Raw genomic sequence first — 22,142 nt, 5'->3', positions numbered from 1 at the left:
TTTACATATACGAGCTTTAAAACGCGTACAAATGTTGTTTTCTTCTTTTTCTAAGAATCATAGTTTTTAAATAGTAAAAAAAATTACAATATTAATATATTCCACAATTTTTCTTTAAACTGTTTTTATTTTCGTTTTCTTAATTAAATTTAAGAATATAATTGAATAATAAAATCCTTTAAAATTGTTGTCCTTCTATTTAAATTTATTACTAATTAACGCTTACACAAAAATACTTACTCAACAGAAACAAGATTATAATCCCCTTTAATAACTCAATAATTTTATGAAAGTGAAATTTTGTCTTTTTCCCATTCTATCGCCCAAAAAACCTAAACTGTTAATTTAGTATGTAAATGATAGGCAAACATTGGCACGTGTAACAAAGATGGAAGTTTTAGTGGTAAATTATAACAACATTACTTTTTTTGCGGAACTAATTAAAGATTTTAGCAAACACTTACTTCAGAACTAGAAAAGAACTAGAACAGAACTAGAACAGAACTAGAACAGAACTAGAACAGAACTTGAACAGAACTAAAACAGAACTAGAACAGAACTAGAACAGAATTAGAACAGAACTAGAACAGAACTAGAACAGAACTAGAACAGAACTAGAACAGAACTAGAACATAACTAGAACAGAACTAGAACAGAACTAGAACAGAACTAGAACAGAACTAGAACAGAACTAGAACCGAACTAGAACATAACTAGAACAGAACTAGAACAGAACTACAACAGAACTAGAACAGAACTAGAACAGAACTAGAACAGAACTAGAACAGAACTAGAACAGAACTAGAACAGAACTAGAACAGAACTAGAACAGAATTTGAACAGAACTAGAACAGAACTAGAACATAACTAGAACAGAACTACAACAGAACTAGAACAGAACTAGAACAGAACTAGAACAGAACTAGAACAGAACTAGAACAGAACTAGAACAGAACTAGAACAGAACTAGAACAGAACTAGAACAGAACTAGAACAGAACTAGAACAGAACTAGAACAGAACTAGAACAGAACTAGAACAGAACTAGAACATAACTAGAACAGAACTACAACAGAACTAGAACAGAACTAGAACAGAACTAGAACAGAACTAGAACAGAACTAGAACAGAACTAGAACAGAACTAGAACAGAATTAGAACAGAATTAGAACAGAACTAGAACAGAACTAGAACACAACTAGAACAGAACTGGAACAGAATTAGAACAGAACTAGAACAGAATTAGAACAGAACTAGAACAAAGGAACAGAACTTGAACAGAACTAAAACAGAACTAGAACAGAACTAAAACAGAACTAGAACAGAACTAGAACAGAACTAGAACAGAACTAGAACAGAACTAGAACAGAACTAGAACAGAACTAGAACAGAACTAGAACAGAACTAGAACAGAACTAGAACAGAACTAGAACAGAACTAGAACAGAACTAGAACAGAACTAGAACAGAACTAGAACAGAACTAGAACAGAACTAGAACAGAACTAGAACAGAACTAGAACAGAACTAGAACAGAACTAGAACAGAACTAGAACAGAACTAGAACAGAACTAGAACAGAACTAGAACAGAACTAGAACAGAACTAGAACGGAACTAGAACAGAACTAGAACAGAACTAGAACAGAACTAGAACAGAACTAGAACAGAACTAGAACAGAACTAGAACAGAACTAGAACAGAACTAGAACAGAACTAGAACAGAACTAGAACAGAACTAGAACAGAACTAGAACAGAACTAGAACAGAACTAGAACAGAACTAGAACAGAATTAGAACAGAACTAGAACAGAACTAGAACAGAACTAGAACAGAGCTAGAACAGAACTAGAACAGAACTAGAACAGAACTAGAACAGAACTAGAACAGAACTAGAACAAAGGAAACGCCTTAAAATATGCTATACTACTTAAAACACCATCTCTGGCATAAAAAGTAGCGGAATACTACATTGCATGTAGTTGTTTCAGCTTTTTCCGAAATTACCAAAAAAAAAAAAAAAACACTACACCAACACCAAAGTTGTTTGTTTAAAAAAAGTTTACTGGTATAAAATCAAATTTCTTGCTTCGTTGCCTTTTTTATACAGCCTCACACACACACACATACTTTTTTCCCTTACTCTCACCTATTCTATTCCCATTTGGGGAAGAGCAATTAAAGGGAGGCTTGTTAAAGTGTTGATATTTTAGCATTTAAATGCTAAAATTATTTTGTATTTGTTGTTAGCTTGATTTTTGTTGCTACTTTTTTGTCGTTTGTTATTGTTTATGTTGTTGTTAATGTTTGTTTTTTCTTATTATTTGTTTGGCTAAACAATTGTAATTAGCATTTGGAGAATTGTTATTAAGTGTGAGAAAGGAAAAGCATTAAATAATCAAAAGAAGACATTTTTATTTCTTATGGTAAACATTAAAATCAAGTGCATATTTTTGGGGAGGACAGTGTTGTTTAGAAATTAAATAAAATTTACATTTTAATGGTGTTTTATTAAAAAATGGAGAAAAATAACTGTCTTCATATTGTTTAAAAAGTGTTAACAAATATACAGCTTAATTAAATTCAAAATAAGAGGTTGTTGAGGAGACATTTTTCAAGCGAAGTTCAAAAATTATGATCTAATTACTAAAAGATATGAGAGAATTTTCAAAGAAACTCCGGGAATTTATATGAGAAAATTAAAAATTTAAGCTTATTTATTACTAAAATTTTTGCTTTTAAATTATTTTTATTGTTATGGGCTAAATTTACCATAGCAAGAAATTTTGCACTTAAATTTGCCAATTTTTTAAGATTTTATAAAATTTTATAGCATTTTTATATGTATTGAGAACAGAATAAATAATTTATTAATCATACGCTTAGGAGGTAGTAAAAATAATTTTTAACACTCATACGTGGTGTAGTTCCATAATTTCATTTTTATTACTTCCTTTAAATTTCCTTAAATACTTTTTTCTACAATTTCTTTTATTACCCAACAAAAATAACTTAACAACAAAACTAAAGATAACATGGCCTTTTGAACATGTTGTGAACAAAAAACAAGTATGATAGAAAAACCTTAGAAAATAAAGGCGTTAAATGTTGGTAGAAAAAGAACAAAAAAAAAAAAAAGATTTATAACATGTGAGTTATAATTGAGCTAAACACGCGTTTAACTAGTTTATTTTCAAAGAACGCAAAAAGAGAACTTAAATAAAGTCTATTAAAAGATTTTTATTTTTCCTGGCATATGAGTAGTCGTATGTGAAGTTTTTGTTTAATCGGGTCACGTTTTTGGGAACATTTATTTTTAGCTTTATTTTTTTTTTTAGAAAAAAAATTTTTCAAGTTGTATTTCTTTTTGGAATTATGAGGCCGATTATTTGTGAAAACTGCCTTTAAACATTTATAGTTTAGTGATTCAGTAATTTGCTTTTGTGGTTGGTAATTGCTGAATAAAGAGAGATGGCTTTTATGATACTTTACACTGCACTGTGGAGGAAGATGTTATTGCAGTTACTACAAAAGTTGAGAAACCAAGAAATTATTTTTGAAAGGAAAATCCAATTATAGAACAATTTACTAAAGAAAATTTTAGAACATAACTAGAACAGAACTAGAACAGAACTAGAACAGAACTAGAACTGAACTAGAACTGAACTAGAACTGAACTAGAACTGAACTAGAACTGAACTAGAACTGAACTAGAACTGAACTAGAACTGAACTAGAACTGAACTAGAACTGAACTAGAACTGAACTAGAACTGAACTAGAACTGAACTAGAATGAACTAGAACTGAACTAGAACTGAACTAGAACTGAACTAGAACTGAACTAGAACTGAACTAGAACTGAACTAGAACTGAACTAGAACTGAACTAGAACTGAACTAGAACTGAACTAGAACTGAACTAGAACTGAACTAGAACTGAACTAGAACTGAACTAGAACTGAACTAGAACTGAACTAGAACTGAACTAGAACTGAACTAGAACTGAACTAGAACTGAACTAGAACTGAACTAGAACTGAACTAGAACTGAACTAGAACTGAACTAGAACTGAACTAGAACTGAACTAGAACTGAACTAGAACTGAACTAGAACTGAACTAGAACTGAACTAGAACTGAACTAGAACTGAACTAGAACTGAACTAGAACTGAACTAGAACTGAACTAGAACTGAACTAGAACTGAACTAGAACTGAACTAGAACTGAACTAGAACTGAACTAGAACTGAACTAGAACTGAACTAGAACTGAACTAGAACTGAACTAGAACTGAACTAGAACTAAACTAAAACTGAACTAGAACTGAACTAGAACTGAACAAGAACTGAACTAGAACTGAACTAGAACTGAACTAGAACTGAACTAGAACTGAACTAGAACTGAACTAGAACTGAACTAGAACTGAACTAGAACTGAACTAGAACTGATTTTTCAAGTTGTATTTCTTTTTGGAATTATGAGGCCGATTATTTGTGAAAACTTTTAAACATTTATAGTTTAGTGATTCAGTAATTTGCTTTTGTGGTTGGTAATTGCTGATAAGAGAGATGGCTTTTATGATACTTTACACTGCACTGTGGAGGAAGATGTTATTGCAGTTTACTACAAAAGTTGAGAAACCAAGAAATTATTTTTTGAAAGGAAAATCCAATTATAGAACAATTTACTAAAGAAAATTTTAGAACATAACTAGAACATACTAGAACGAACTAGAACCGAACTAGAACTGACTAGAACTGAACTAGAACTGAACTAGAACCGAACTAGAAACTGAACTAGAAACTGAACTAGAACTGAACCTAGAACTGACTAGAACTGAACTAAACTGAACTAGACTAGAACTGAACTAGAACTGAACTAGAACTGAACTAGAACTGAACTAGAACTGAACTAGAACTGAACTAGAACTGAACTAGAACTGAACTAGAACTGAACTAGAACTGAACTAGAACTGAACTAGAACTGAACTAGAACTGAACTAGAACTGAACTAGAACTGAACTAGAACTGAACTAGAACTGAACTAGAACTGAACTAGAACTGAACTAGAACTGAACTAGAACTGAACTAGAACTGAACTAGAACTGAACTAGAACTGAACTAGAACTGAACTAGAACTGAACTAGAACTGAACTAGAACTGAACTAGAACTGAACTAGAACTGAACTAGAACTGAACTAGAACTGAACTAGAACTGAACTAGAACTGAACTAGAACTAAACTAAAACTGAACTAGAACTGAACTAGAACTGAACAAGAACTGAACTAGAACTGAACTAGAACTGAACTAGAACTGAACTAGAACTGAACTAGAACTGAACTAGAACTGAACTAGAACTGAACTAGAACTGAACTAGAAACTGAACTAGAACTGAACTAGAACTGAACTAGAACTGAACTAGAACTGAACTAGAACTGAACTAGAACTGAACTAGAACTGAACTAGAACTGAACTAGAAACTGAACTAGAACTGAACTAGAACTGAACTAGAACTGAACTAGAACTGAACTAGAACTGAACTAGAACTGAACTAGAACTGAACTAGAACTGAACTAGACTGAACTAGAACTGAACTAGAACTGAACTAGAACTGAACTAGAACTGAACTAGAACTGAACTAGAACTGAACTAGAACTGAAACTAGAACTGAACTAGAACTGAACTAGAACGACTAGAACTGAACTAGAACTGAACTAGAACTGAACTAGAACTGAACTAGAACTGAACTAGAACTGAACTAGAACTGAACTAGAACTGAACTAGAACTGAACTAGAACTGAACTAGAACTGAACTAGAACTGAACTAGAACTGAACTAGAACTGAACTAGAACTGAACTAGAACTGAACTAGAACTGAACTAGAACTGAACTAGAACTGAACTAGAACTGAACTAGAACTGAACTAGAACTGAAACTAGAACTGAACTAGAACTGAACTAGAACTGAACTAGAACTGAACTAGAACTGTAACTAGAACTGAACTAGAACGAACTAGAACTGAACTAGAACTGAACTAGAACTGAAACTAGAACTGAACTAGAACTGAACTAGAAACTGAACTAGAACTGAACTAGAACTGAACTAGAACTGAACTAGAACTGAACTAGAACTGAACTAGAACTGAACTGAACTAGAACTGAACTAGAACTGAACTAGAACTGAACTAGAACTGAACTAGAACTGAACTAGAACTGAACAGAACTGAACTAGAACTTTACTAGAACTGAACTAGAACTGAACAAGAACTAAACTAAAACTGATAGAACTAGAGCTAAAATGATCAATATTCTATTTTTTTTTTAAATTTTGCGAATTTTAAAATTTTCTAAATGATTTTTAAAATTTTAAAAAATTTTCTATATTTATATTTATATTCCTACTCTCTAGTTATGATCACACATTTTCCAATTCTTGCCGATTGTAGTATGTTCACAAATACTAAATACGCAATTAAATCAACTTAATCAAGCAACAGAACAATAACCCACAACTTTAAAAAACACAGCAAGCAGAGGCAATCTAAAAAGGGTCAATCAGAAACTTTTCTAAAGGCCCATTAAAATTGATTTCTATCACACAAAATAAACAATGAAAAAGCCACCCACAATAATAAACAACAGTACAAATGAAAGCCACAAAAAATCGAACAAGAAAAAAAGTAACTTTAATAAAAAATACAATTTGAAATGTAAAAATATTCTATTAAAAAAAAACTAAGGCTTAATAGAAATATTTCCATTATTGTTTTTGTTTGTTTTTTACAAAATTAAGGCGGTTTAAGGAAGTTCTAACTACTACTACTGCAATGGAAATGATAAAAAGTGTGAGAGAAAGAGTTTCGAAAAACTTTTGCTGTTGTTTTAATATTATGTAAGACTCTTCAATAATTACAATACGAGAAACAAAGAACTTGTGAATTAAAGTAAATATTAAGGGGAGGGAATGAAAAGGCAAAGTTAAGTGAAATAAAAGCCTAAAAATAGACTTGATATTTTACGAAATATATGTATTTAAAATTGTTTATTAATAAAAAATAGTTTCTTTAAATGTATTTAAAATATAAAAAAAAATATTTTTTTTGAAAAAAAAAAAAAAAATCACAAGAACTTATTTGAAGATTAAACTAAATAACTTAAAGTCAATGCTCAATAAAAACAACCCAAAACAATATTTCCTCAAATTATTGACACAAATCAAGATTGTATTGTATTTATTGTAGTTGTAAATGAAGTTGGTAGCTGTTAAAAACACTAACACACTAAAGCAGTCAGGGATGGAAAATAAAGTACTATTTCCTTTTTTCTCTAATTTTTGAAATTTAAGTATAAAACAGTAGCCCACCGACATATTAAGTTCTTTTTTTATATTAAAGACTACTCACTTAACTGGTTTATAGACTTGTCCATAAACTAGTCTAATTTTCCCAGTATCATCCTGTATGTTTGAAAGGCATTATCGGCTTCTTTTTATTACGAAATTTCAATTAGGCAAGATGCCACGCCCACCTGGAAAAGAAGTATTAAAAGTCGCACATCTTAGAATCTAAAACAATAAAAGTCCTTAGTATATTTGAACAAATATAACACCTGGAGTCCTTTAATTTTTTCGGAGCCACTTTATTGTCAATATGAATAGGGGGCATGACACCTTCCATGATAATTAAATACAAAAATTCCTATATCTTAGAAACTATTCGATCTAGAATCCTCGAATTTCCTACAAACAGTTTTAACATCCATGTGAACATTTGGGGAGATAGTGGGCGTGGTACCTCCCATATAGAGAATATTAGTATATCTGAACAAATATAACACCTAGAGTCCTTAATTCTTTTCGGAGCCACTTTATTGTCTCGAATTTTCCAGCTTTGACATCCATGTGAACATTTGACGAAAAAATGGGCAGATTAGAAATGGTGGGCGTGGTACCTCCCATATAAAATAAATAAAAAATTCGTATATCTGGGAAACTATTAGAGCTAGAGTCCTCAGAATTTTGCAAAAAGAATTTTGACATCCATGTAACCTTTGGAGAAAAAATGAGAGTAAAGCAGGTTCTTATTTATATGTATATAGTAGATGTGTCCATAGTCAATAGAATAGTCCACAGACCTGTCAATAGACTAGCCCAAGAATAGCCAATATTCTAATACATAAACTAGTAAATATACTAGATTTGTCCACAGAATATATTAGTCCAAAGACTAGTCAATAAAATAGTCTATAGACTAGTCAATAGATTAGCCCAAACTCTATTCAAAAATCTAGTGAGAAGACTTGTCCATATACTAGTCTATTTACTAGCCCATAGTCTATAGATTAGTAAAAAGAACTTGACATCCATGTCGATAGACTAGTCAATAGATTAGCCCAAACTCTATTCAAAAATCGAGTAAGAAGACTTGTCCATATAATAGTCTATTTACTAGTACATAGTCCATAGATTTGTAATGGAATAGTGCAAAGAATAGTCCGATAACTAGTCAATGGAATAATAACTAAAATGTACCTATCAATAGAGTCCATAGACTTATCAATACGCTAGTCCAAAGGTCTATGGGTAATACACTCGTCAATAGACTATCCTAAAGACTTGTTCATTAGTCAATAGACTAATCCATAGAATAGGCAATAGACGAGTCCATAAACTAATCAGTAAACTATCCCGTAAACTAGTCAATCGATCATTAAATAGACCTGCCAATAGCTAATAGTCTAGCCAATAGACCAGTCAGTAGACTATTTCACTTTTCCATACCTGGCCTATGTTCTATGGTATGTGTCAATTTATTAGAATAACACTTCACATTTTCTTTTGCCTTCAAGAATTTCCAACAAAATAATTCGATTACATCGTTATGGGGTGGGGTTTTTTAATAAAATAACATAACCTCTTTTATTTAACCCAAATTTCAAGAAGTTCTGTTAAACCCCGGCATGTGCGTGTTATTAAGTGAATGAACAACAAAAAAAGGAAAAGTTGTTCATAGAGTTTGTTGTAGTCTAATCAGTAGAGGAAAGAAAGGAAGTACAAATACAGTACAACAACTGTAAAATTTGCATAAAAACACAATTTTTTTTCTAAAGAAAAATGTATCAGTAAGTGAAGAATGTAAGAGGAAACTTGCTAATATTGTCGTGTTAATAGACAGAAAAAAAGTTTTTAGAAAATATTATTAATATGAATGTAAAGTTATTAAAATTAGATTATGGTTTTTGCACAATGAAATAAACTGGTGCTTTGTAGGTTTATCGAAAATATTCCTTGAGAAAATGTTCTTTATAATATGATTTTTGTTTTGAAAATCCCCTTTTTAATATTTTCGAAAAATACCGAAAATTTTCAAAATAAGTGACTAATTTTAAACAGGTGAAAGCCTCAAACGAACATGAGTTGTTTGTTTATTATGCTTTTCATTTCAATATTTTATGTCTCCACAAATCCATGAACTTAGCAACTTAAAAACAAAATTTTCTAAGGTATTCGGACACTAATGGATTTCAATGTCACAAAGCTAAATAGAAAATTTTCCATAAGCAATAAAAAAATTAAAAAGAAAGTACTCAAATGTCTTTAAAGTATAAAGAATTATGCTAAAAAGTTGAACAAAAAATATATTAAAATATAGTAAACAAGTTATTTTTAACACATTCTGCACAAACTTAGAACAAGAACATCTGTATTCTATCAACTAAAACTCAAAATTGTTGAAAAGTATTTTTCTTTTTTTTTTAATTAAATAATATAACAAACAACTAAACACACACCACAAAGAGGAAAAAAACTAAATTTGCAATTTAAAAAAATAAAAATATTTCTTTAATGTACAAAAGCACAACACAACAATTTGTCTCTGTAGTGATTTAGAAATGAAAAGGAAAACAAACTTATTTTTTTCTTAATTTTGTTTAAACAAAAATCAAACAAAACACAATATGACATATTTAGCTAAATAGCAATAACAACAACAAGAATAACCATAATAAAAAAACATTTTGTATGAAAGAAAAAAGAAAAGCAACAAAATGAATAAGAATATTTATTAACAATTGTACAAGTATTAGTCTATTTAAATCAAGGCTAAAACGAGACTGCTTGGCTAGTTAAATGTTCTGCTTTAGATTGGCTACAACAGCAGCAACAAAATTGAACTTAAATCATGTGTATGTGTCTTTGCAAGTATCTATGTATATATGTATTTATCTGCTGGCAAAACAATTTCCTTTTTCTATTTATTTAGTATCAATATGCTACAAATAAATTTCTAATATAAACATCAACAAACACAGCTAGCATTAGAATAATGATTGTAATAAAATTTATAGAGACTCAAAGAGTATGTCCCGGGTAGGAGGCGAAATCAAACAAAGAATTACAAAAATAGGACATGACATGAATTTATTTAAATTTATTTATTTTTCTTTCAATTTACATTCACTTTTTTTATATGTTTTGCAGAAACATTTTTCTCGCAACAATTTAAAATTTGTGTAATTGAATTTAAAGCAGAATTGTAGTCGTCTTTAAGGCTGAAATTATTGTCTAAAAATATAGAGAGGGTCTTCAGCGCGTATGTTTATTATTTAACTAAATAATATCAATCATACGCCAACAATTTATTAAAAACTGATTTAAATCTGATTTAGAACTGAAAAAGTACTAAAATATAGCAGATCATTAATCTAGCATTGCAACAGAACTATATCAGAACTGATCTAAAACGAACTGCTCTAAAGCGATCTATAATTATAATACCACTGTATAAAAATTCAAGGATTTCTCTTTTGTACCTCAAAACAAAATGTCTCAATAATCAAAAATCAATCAAACAAATCAACACTTTTGGAATAATTAGGAAAAAGAAAAAAATTGCTACATATTTTTATTTCATTTGAAAATCATTTTAAATCATTTAGTACAATTTTGACACATTTGAGACACATGTGTGTGTAATTGCTTTTCAATCTTTAATTGAGTTGTTCGTTTTGTTGTTACTTTAGTATAGAATATACTAAAAAAAATCAATTCATCAATAAATTGATTGATTCAAAACTTTTTTAATATTAATTAAATTTAATATAATATTGACAAAGAAACAAAAACTACGTCAAAAGTAACAAGAAAAAACACTGAAATCATTTACAGAAGCAACGATAAAAAGCCAACATTTAACCCAAACTGAACCCAAAGCAAACGTTATAGAGAGGAAAAGAAAAAAATTAAAAACACACACACTGAATACAAATTTTTAACAACAAAACAATTTAGATTATTGGCAGCAATTATTTGAAAAAATAAAAAAACCTAAATGAAATGAAACGAGAAAATAAATAACAAAAACACACCATGTTTGCTAGACAGACAAAAAAATGTGCAGGGTTTTTGTACGAATTGCAGAAATTTGTGGGGTTTATAAGGAACAGAACTAGAACAGAACTAGAACAGAACTAGAACAAAACTAGAACAGAACTAGAACAGAACTAGAACAGAACTAGAACAGAACTAGAACAGAACTAGAACAGAACTAGAACAGAACTAGAACAGAACTAGAACAGAACTAGAACAGAACTAGAACTAGAACAGAACTAGACAGAACTAGAACAGAACTAGAGCAGAAATAGAACAGAATAGAACAGAACTAGAACAGAACTAGAACAGAACTAGAACAGAACTAGAACAGAACTAGAACAGAACTAGAACAGAACTAGAACAGAACTAGAACAGAACTAGAACAGAACTAGAACAGAACTAGAACAGAACTAGAACAGAACTAGAACTAGAACAGAACTAGAACAGAACTAGAACAGAACTAGAGCAGAAATAGAACAGAAATAGAACAGAACTAGAACAGAACTAGAACAGAACTAGAACAGAACTAGAACGAACTAGAACAGAACTAGAACAGAACTAGACAGAACTAGAACAGAACTAGAACAGAACTAGAACAGAACTAGAACAGAACTAGAACAGAACTAGAACAGAACTAGAACAGAACTAGAACAGAACTAGAACAGAACTAGAACAGAACTAGAACAGAACTAGAACAGAACTAGAACAGAACTAGAACAGAACTAGAACAGAACTAGAACAGAACTAGAACAGAACTAGAACAGAACTAGAACAGAACTAGAACAGAACTAGAACAGAACTAGAACAGAACTAGAACAGAACTAGAACAGAACTAGAACAGAACTAGAACAGAACTAGAACAGAACTAGAACAGAACTAGAACAGAACTAGAACAGAACTAGAACAGAACTAGAACAGAACTAGAACAGAACTAGAACAGAACTAGAACAGAACTAGAACAGAACTAGAACAGAACTAGAACAGAACTAGAACAGAACTAGAACAGAACTAGAACAGAACTAGAACAGAACTAGAACAGAACTAGAACAGAACTAGAACAGAACTAGAACAGAACTAGAACAGAAAAAGAACTAGAACAGAACTAGAACAGAACTAGAACAGAACTAGAACAGAACTAGAACAGAACTAGAACAGAACTAGAACAGAACTAGAACAGAACTAGAACAGAACTAGAACAGAACTAGAACAGAACTAGAACAGAACTAGAACAGAACTAGAACAGAACTAGAACAGAACTAGAACAGAACTAGAACAGAACTAGAACAGAACTAGAACAGAACTAGAACAGAACTAGAACAGAACTAGAACAGAACTAGAACAGAACTAGAACAGAACTAGAACAGAACTAGAACAGAACTAGAACAGAACTAGAACAGAACTAGAACAGAACTAGAACAGAACTAGAACAGAACTAGAACAGAACTAGAACAGAACTAGAACAGAACTAGAACAGAACTAGAACAGAACTAGAACAGAACTAGAACAGAACTAGAAACAGAACTAGAACAGAACTAGAACAGAACTAGAACAGAACTAGAAACAGAACTAGAACAGAACTAGAACAGAACTAGAACAGAACTAGAACAGAACAGAACTAGAACAGAACTAGAACAGAACTAGAACAGAACTAGAACAGAACTAGAACAGAACTAGAACAGAACTAGAACAGAACTAGAACAGAACTAGAACAGAACTAGAACAGAACTAGAACAGAACTAGAACAGAACTAGAACAGAACTAGAACAGAACTAGAACGAACTAGAACAGAACTAGAACAGAACTAGAACAGAACTAGAACAGAACTAGAACAGAACTAGAACTAAAATAAAATTTAAAAATTTCGAGTCTTAAATACATTTTTTTTTTGAAACCCCTATATTTTCGTCATCACATATAATTCGAAATACAACAAATTATATTCGAATACAAAATGACAATGTAAAATCTGACAATATATGAGAGGGTGGGGGACAAATTAAGAGTAAATGAATTCAACAAAAATATAAAAAAATGATTACAAAATTGTATGCAAATATTCAAACTAAAATTAAAGAAATAAAACAAATAAAAAATTTATAAATTGCAAATATTAGCGTAAATAATTATACTGTAGGTTTAGTTTGAATATAATTTATATTTTATTGTTTTTAGTTTGATGCGCCAATGACTTAATGAGAACTTTATTTAATTTCAAATTCCATTGACTCTGTACTTTAGATGCAGTAGAAGGTACAAGGGGGAGGGATATATTCATATGTTTTAATTAAAATTATAGCACGCGTTTTAGGCATCATGGCGCTCTATTCAATTAATACAACACACATTTAATTTTGATATAAAAAACAAAACGAGAACATTTTTATGACAATTTCAAATGTTGCTTAATTAATGAAAACAGATGAAAAGAAATAAGATAAATGAGTTTTTAAATAATACGAAACAAAAACAATTACATACAGAAAATAACACACAAGATCGATGGTAGATAGAAGCTGCCCTACTACTGTCAATTTCAAAAAAGAGAACAATTGTCAATTCCACCATTAAGAGGAATTACCAAACCCAAAGCGAGAACGAACAATTTAAACAAACATCAATAATAAGATTTTCATAATAATCAGTAAAATGTGTTTTAAAATATTTAAAAAATTTTTCAAAAGTAAACACAAGTAAGATTGATTATTTATTTAAAAGCAAGAAATTTGTTCATTATGCCATAAAAATATTTTTAAAAAATAAAACCACAAAAATATTAATACTCACCTTAGAATGCTCTGCAAAATAAGATTTATTATTTATAAATAATAATAAAAGGAATAAGACATTTAAAAGCATTATTATATCAGTTGTAACAACCATAAAAGTATGCAATATATTTTGGTTAAAAAGGCATCCCTAAAAATATGCTGTGTTTATTACAACAAACACAAGACACTTCAGCCCATATACATCATATTTTCGTAAAGATTTTTCTTCCAATTGTTGTTGCCAAACAACAAATCAATATGTTTAATGGTTGAATTATTTAAGTACCTTAAAATATGCTTCGGAATTTCTTTTTCGTTGAAGTTTGTTGCTTCCATAAAAGATTTTTTAACCACAAATTGACAAGTAAATAAATTATGTGAAGGCAAGAACATGGAGCCAAGTGTTCTGTTAAATTTATTGAAAAAGTGAGTGGCAATGGTGGTGGAAGTGAATAGCAAAACGTGTTATACTTTTTTTGTTGTCATTATGCGGAAATATTTAAATCTTGCCTATTTTTAGGGGAGTATATTCTGTATGCGGCAGAATTTAGCGTGACAATAAACAGGTATTAACTAGATTTTTTATATAACTTCAGATATGAAATTGTTTTGTAAACAGTTTTAGTGAAATTAAGTTTGCAAATCTCGTAAATCAATAAGTGACAAACGGTGTTAAATTCATGAAGAAAATTTTATTAGAAAAATCATTAAAATGAAGAATAATGACTGAATTCGATTAGAACTAGAACAAAACTTGAACAGAACTAGAACAGAACAGAACTAGAACAGATCTGGGACAGAACTAGAACAGAACTTGAACAGAACTTGAAAAGAACTGGAACAGAACTATAACAGAACTAGATCAGAAGTAGGACAGAACAAGATCAGAACTAGAACAGAACTAGAACAGAAATAGAACAGAACTAGATCAGAAATAGGACAGAACTTCAACAGAACTAGAACAGAACTAGAACAGAAATAGAACAGAACTAGAACATAATTAGAACAGAACTAGAACAGAACTAGAACAGAACTAGAACAGAACTAGAACAGAACTGGAACTGAACTGGAACTGAACTGGAACTGAACTGAACTAGAACTGAACTAGAACTGAACTAGAACTGAACTAGAACTGAACTAGAACTGAACTAGAACTGAACTAGAACTGAACTAGAACTGAACTAGAACTGAACTAGAACTGAACTAGAACTGAACTAGAACAAAACTAGAACTGAACTAGAACAAAACTAGAACTGAACTAGAATTGAACTAGAACTGAACTAGAACTGAACTAGAACTGAACTAGAACTGAACTAGAACTAAACTAGAACTGAACTAGAACTGAACTAGAACTGAACTAGAACTGAACTAGAACTGAACTAGAACTGAACTAGAACTGAACTAGAACTGAACTAGAACTGAACTAGAACTGAACTAGAACTGAACTAGAACTGAACTGAACTAGAACTGAACTACTGAACTAGACTACTAGAACTGAACTAGAACTGAACTAGAACTGAATTAGAACTGAATTAGAACTGAACTAGAACTGAACTAGAACTGAACTAGAACTGAACTAGAACTGAACTAGAACTGAACTAGAACTGAACTAGAACTGAACTAGAACTAAACTAAAACTAAACTAGAACTGAACTAGAACTGAACTAGAAATGAATTAGAACTGAACTAAAATTGAATTAGTATTGGACTAGAATTCTATAAAAGTCTGATTTATGTAATCGATGTTAATTTGTATTCATGTGGCCAAATTCATAAAATATTGGGTTAGAAGGACAAATAAAATGTATTTTTTTAAAAATAGTTATAAAATCTCCACTAAATTTTTACTTGCTTAAGTTGGTACAGCAAATAAAATATTTTTCAATATAATATTAAAATATTCTACTATTCTTGTACTTATTTGCGAAATTTCTCTTTATTAAGCACTTCAATTTAAGTTAAATAATAAAATATGCTTCAACTTTTACTGTCAACTTTTTCATCATTATTTAGTTGATACGAAAAAAAATAAACATTTATTAGATGATTTTGGATGACATGAGTGTCTGTGTCTGGCAATTTGTTAAGGTTATTTTAATTCGTCACAAGTCGTCTTTTTCTCTCTTCAACTACAATATATATCACAGATATTTGCCTACAATATGTGCCTCTTTTTTGTAGAAAGATCTAACAATTCCATTCATTTTATTTATTTTTTTAGATGAATAACAATAAGTTGTTTTTATACAACAAAAAATAAACGCATTTAACTTTTATAAAATTATATAAAAATCATATCATATGTGAGTATGAGTTAAAAAGCTTTTATCAAATAAAGCAACTCCTTACCCCCTCCCAGATGTGAAAAATTTAAATGATGACGCACATGAAAACTACATCATACATTTGCCATATTCCTCTACAGTCTTGCATAATTTGTTTTTCTTAAGACATTGATTACTTAGCTTCAATTATATTTGATTCGATTCGAAAATTTTCAATTCCAATCAAATCCTACACCTATTTATAAGCTTCAGCCAATAACGGCGAATAATTTGAAGTTATAAAACAGATATTTACATTTGTAAAAAGTTTATGTAAATTTCGTTAAAAATTTTCCATTAATATAAAGAATGAAATTTCATTGAGTTTTTCCTTTAGATTTGTTAATTTGAATTTTTATTATAAAATAAAAAAATAAAGTATTTTTTAATGCTTTGGAAAATTTTCAGCTTTGCCCAGATAAACCAACGAACGTATTGATTTCCTTTTTCATTTGAAATTTAATACTCAAATTTACATAGATTTACGTGCTTTAGGCATAACTTGTAAAAATAAAATTATTTGCAAAAGGTTTTATTTGTTTATGGTTTATGGGTTTTGATTAATTTGCATATGCGTAGGCGCAGGCGGGTGTAGGAAATAAGAGATGACAATCTATAGGGTTTTATGGTTTATAAACATATAATTTTTATGTTAAATAATAACACATGAGATATATTTAAGTATAAAATAAATACAATAAAAATAGCATCCATAACATATGCTATAATTTAAACAAAATTTAATACTGTTTATAAAAACCAACCACTATAGCTTGCTTTTTAAGAAAATTTGCAATAAACATGTCAATTTATTAGTTGCAATAAAGCTATCCACAAAAAAAGACCAAACTTGTGACTATGACTTTTATAAACATCTGTTTAAATTAATGATTATAAATATATAGCATATTTTTAGGTAAACCAATTAAAATTTAAATGTCTTATACCTTAAGGCATTAATGAACAAATTTCTTTCATCAATTCTAACGTATAATAACCTGTCCCTAAAAAACAACTCATTAACACATTTTATTCTTAAAAACTAAATTCTTTGTAATTAAGTAAAATGGTTTTAATTAGAAAATTGGAAATTTAGCTGACTTACCTTATAACAAAATTAACACAAACCACACTTTGTGGTTTCAGTTTGTCATAAACAATAGTTGCTTGAGTAACGATCCAGCAGTAACCGCCATATTTGCCCAAGAAACGATAGCGACAGGTTTCACCCTGGCCTTTGGAGAGAACTGTAATTAAAGGATTATATAAGAAAATTAAACAACTGAAATACAAACAGCTAAACTTTTTTAACAAGTCTTTATATATGTTTTTATGAAAATTCAGTTTCCAAGGACCATTATTAAATTAGAAAAGAACTAGAACTGAAATAAAGAGAACTAGAACCAAACTAGAATTTAAGTAAAACAACTAAACAAACAGAACTAAAATAGAACTAGAACAGAACTAAAATAGAACTAGAACAGACCTAGAACAGAACTCGAACAGAACTAGAACAGAACTAGAACAGAACTAGAACAGAACTAGAACAGAACTAGAACAAAACTAGAACAAAACTAGAACAGAACTAGAACAGAACTAGAACAGAACTAGAACTAGAACAGAACTAGAACTAGAACAGAACTAGAACTAGAACAGAACTAGAACAGAACTAGAACAGAACTGGAACAGAACTAGAACAGAACTAGAACAGAACTAGAACAGAACTAGAACAGAACTAGAACAGAACTAGAACAGAACTAGAACAGAACTAGAACAGAACTAGAACAGAACTAGAACAGAACTAGAACAGAACTAGAGCAGAAATAGAACAGAACTAGAACAGAACTAGAACAGAACTAGAACAGAACTAGAACAGAACTAGAACAGATCTAGAACAGAACTAGAACAGAACTAGAACAGAACTAGAACAGAACTAGAACAGAACTAGAACAGAACTAGAACAGAACTAGAACAGAACTAGAACAGAACTAGAACAGAACTAGAACAGAACTAGAACAGAACTAGAACAGAACTAGAACAGAACTAGAACAGAGTTAGAACAGAACGAGAAGAGAACTAGAACAGAACCAGCAAGAGTTCTAAATTCGGCTGTGCCGAATCTTATATCACCATGATGTGTTAAAAAACTGTCAGTACGAATTTTATTACAAAAAATTAAAAAATGCCAATTACAAAACGGTAAGGTACCAAAAAGTGCCCTTTAATGGGGTCTCGCTTAATCCAGACTCTACGTACTTAATTTCATGTTTCTAGGTTCAATATTATAGAAATTTCAAAAAATACCTTTTGAAGAACGAAAAAGTACCAAAAAGTCCCCTTTTATGGGTTCCCACTTAATCCAGGCTCTACATAATTAATTTCATGCTTCTAGGTTCAATAGTATAGAAATATCAAAAAGTACATTTTGAAGAACGAAAAAGTACCAAAAAGTCCTCATTTATGGGTTCTCACTTAATCCAGACTCCACAGTGGGGCAGAATGGAAATTTTTTGGAAATAAATCTGGCATTTCTAAATTGCTGATCCGATCGGGATAAAATTTGGCGTGAGCGTAGCCAAGGAGTATTCGAGTTTAAGTTTTGAAGATGAACCCTGCAGATGCCCCAGGGACGGCGCTGTGGCGGCTCAAAGTAGGGTACCTACGACATGTAAAATTTTTAAACTCGTGCCATTTTTTTGTTTTTCACCCAAATACAAAGATTTTTATATTTTGTGAAAGCGCTCGACGAGATCTTGAAAAAACATGCTTGGACATACTACTTATCTCTTATAATATCCGAGTTATAGGCATTTAAAAATTTAGTGATACAAAATTTACCATACCTTGGACCGCCTTTTTTTGAATACCGGGCGTAATTTTGGACCAAATGGACTCAATTTTTTCTTGTTAGTTAGACAACAAAATTTCCAATAATATACAAAAAATTTCAGATCAATATTGTTTACAGATCCAAAAATATACGTTTTTTAATTTAAAAATTCAAAAAATTTTAGATTTTTGGCGTTTTTTTGCCAAAAATGTGTCTTAACTCTTTTATTAATAAAATAAAATTTTTATTAAGAACATATAACAATTTTATAGTTTTCTAAAAGATATCTTTACGCAGAACGCTTTGGCGTAAAAAACTTGTCCTATTTTTTGAAAATGTTGCCACTGCGTCCTTCCGAATATGACCTATTTTTTATCAAAACTTCAACTTTAGGCGACATGTTCTAAAATCCCAAAGCTGGGATCAGAAAACTGAAAGCAGTTTTGGAAACCTCAATATGTTTTCTATTTACTCCAAAAGTATTTTCCCAGCCCTGAAAGAAATGTGGACCCTATGGGCAAAAAAGTAAAAAATCCCATTTTTGGGATTTTCATTCCTATTTTTGGGAATTGCGGGATGCCCTTTGACCTTTTCAATTTTTTTTTTGCATATTCTTATTTGAAATGACAAATTTAACAAGCGTTGAAAATTTCATTGAGTTTTGTTCATAAATAAAGATTTTGTCATATATTACATATTTGTTTAATTTCTAAAACTATGATTTATATCAAAATTTTAATACGATCGCAGATAGCTACAACAATTTAGTCCATATTTATCCCTTAATATCATTTTTTAGTTAGATATGGAAATTCTCGACCCTTTACAAAAAATTTCAAGCCAATATCTCAATTACATTCAAAAATATGTTCATTTAAACCTGTGTCCTTTAATTTCATCTTTTTCATATTTTAGTATTAAGTATGACAGCACATATTTAAATCTTATATTTACCTATTTTCTATTTGTTTGCTTATCCTTATAATGCTTATGCTTAAATTTTCAAAAATTTATAACTATTTTTTACCTAAATTTTTTCAACAGATCATTTCGTTCTGTTTCGTTTATGATCATGTAGGTAAAAATATACAGGTAATGATAATTTCGATTCATTCACTAATAAGAAATATCAATGACTGAATTACAGGTTATAGTAATATAGTCCTAAATGTTAATAGGTAGACAATTCGTAATTTTTTACTTTGGAATACCTGTATCGGAAATGACAAGAATTGGTATATAAGTAAACTTCTCAGATTTTAAGTACCATATTTAATAAATCTACAATGAAGATTACATTAAAGTACGAAGAGTTGTGTTCCGTTTTATGGAGTATATCTTCAAAAGGGCCAAAAAGAATTGAAGACATTTCAAATTATATAAAAACTATATATAGTAGAAAAGTAGACAAAACAGGCATATCAAAAATTGAAAACTTTTTAAAACTTTTTGATGTAAAAAGTAAGTCTGTGGATGGAAATCAAAAGAAATTTCGATTAAAATTTTGTAGTTGGATGGAAACTACTACGGAAATCTCAACTTACAACACATCAATAGGAGCGCCTTGCAAGTCATACGAAGACTTATGTTCAAGGTAAAAAAAAGAGGGTCACACAAAAACTTTTTTCAATCTCAAATGAGGAAATTGCTGATACATTTAACGAAATGCTGAAAAAGGAAAACCAACATATGGATGTCGTACATATTGCAACTATTCTTCCTAATGCATCACCAAAACGACTTAAGCGAATTGTGGAAAGTATACCAACTCCAACATCATAATCAAATTTTACTGAAGAGGAAGCAATAGCGCTTATGTTGGAACTGGGTCTCAGTCGAAATAAGTACCAAATATTAAGGAAAGCTCTGCATGAAAAAGGACACAATATATTACCATCATACAAGGCGATCCAGGAAAAAAAAAAAAACAAACTATCCTACTAAATCAACAAAAAATAATGAAGAATTGAAAGAACTGAGAGCTGCGGAAAAAAGCAGAATCCAAGAAGAATTTAAAGTTCAGATGGGATTAAACATCGACAAACCACTTTCAAGTTGCGGTAGTACAAATGACGGTAATACGTCGAGAAGGTTTTTTCGTGATTTTGAAATTACTTCAAAAATAACTGGAATCGACAAGGAGTTGCTTCGAAGAGTTAAAACTATTTTAATGGCACTGAATAGTAAACATAAAATTAATGAAAATCGATTTGGGGAATACACATCTGAAATTTCTAAATTACTTGTATCTCTGTATCCATGGAGGGAACTAACACCAACAGTACACAAAGTATTGTGTCATGGTCAAATAATAATTGAATCGAATATTCTTCCACTTGGAGAGTTAACAGAAGAAGCCCAGGAAGCGAGGAATCGAGATTTTAAGCATGTTCAACTATTCAGCTCAAGAAAATGCTCCAGGCAATCACAGAATGAAGATATTTTTAATAGTTTACTTCTATCTTCTGATCCTGTTCTTTCAACTATGCGAAAAAGATGGATTTGTTATGAAACTCTATCATCTCAAAACAAGGAAGATTTAAAGGACTTATATTACCTTCTGGATATGTATACCGATATGACAGATTATTTTATAGAAAATAAGTAGTGTTAGGAATTAACTATATAAGTAGGTTATAAGCATTAATTGTATTATGTTTAAGATAAACAGTTCAAATAAAAAAAGCTATTATACTAACTGATGATATTGTATTAAATTGTGTTTTATATTTCGGTTGGCGGGAAAGGTAATTTGTGTGGGGTGATTTAGGTGTTTTTGTGCGTGGCTCATAATAAAATTATAATTTTTTTTATTTTATATACAATATTATAATAAAATAATTAACTAAATAATTTTT

General features: G+C 30.2%; 1 protein-coding gene across 1 annotated transcript in view; it reads right to left on the bottom strand.

Annotated features, from left to right (window-relative positions):
• The window catches only part of LOC119612461 (protein similar), a gene marked incomplete at its 5' end in the record, with an annotated part of 134,981 nt that extends 117,280 nt beyond the window's left edge, over positions 1-17,701 (bottom strand). The window contains one exon of the mRNA XM_037968271.1: positions 17,560-17,701. Coding sequence (XP_037824199.1) covers positions 17,560-17,701 — 142 coding nt within the window. The remainder of the gene's footprint in view (positions 1-17,559) is intronic.
• Positions 17,702-22,142: the final 4,441 nt, after the last annotated feature.

This window comes from Lucilia sericata, unplaced genomic scaffold (genome assembly GCF_015586225.1).
Source record: "Lucilia sericata isolate MDLA Ls3-8-SP2 unplaced genomic scaffold, ASM1558622v1 Contig000034F_arrow, whole genome shotgun sequence".
Classification (NCBI taxonomy): Eukaryota; Metazoa; Arthropoda; class Insecta; order Diptera; family Calliphoridae; genus Lucilia; species Lucilia sericata.
Note: the sequence above shows the minus strand (reverse complement) of the source record. Positions and strands in the feature narration are given on the sequence as shown.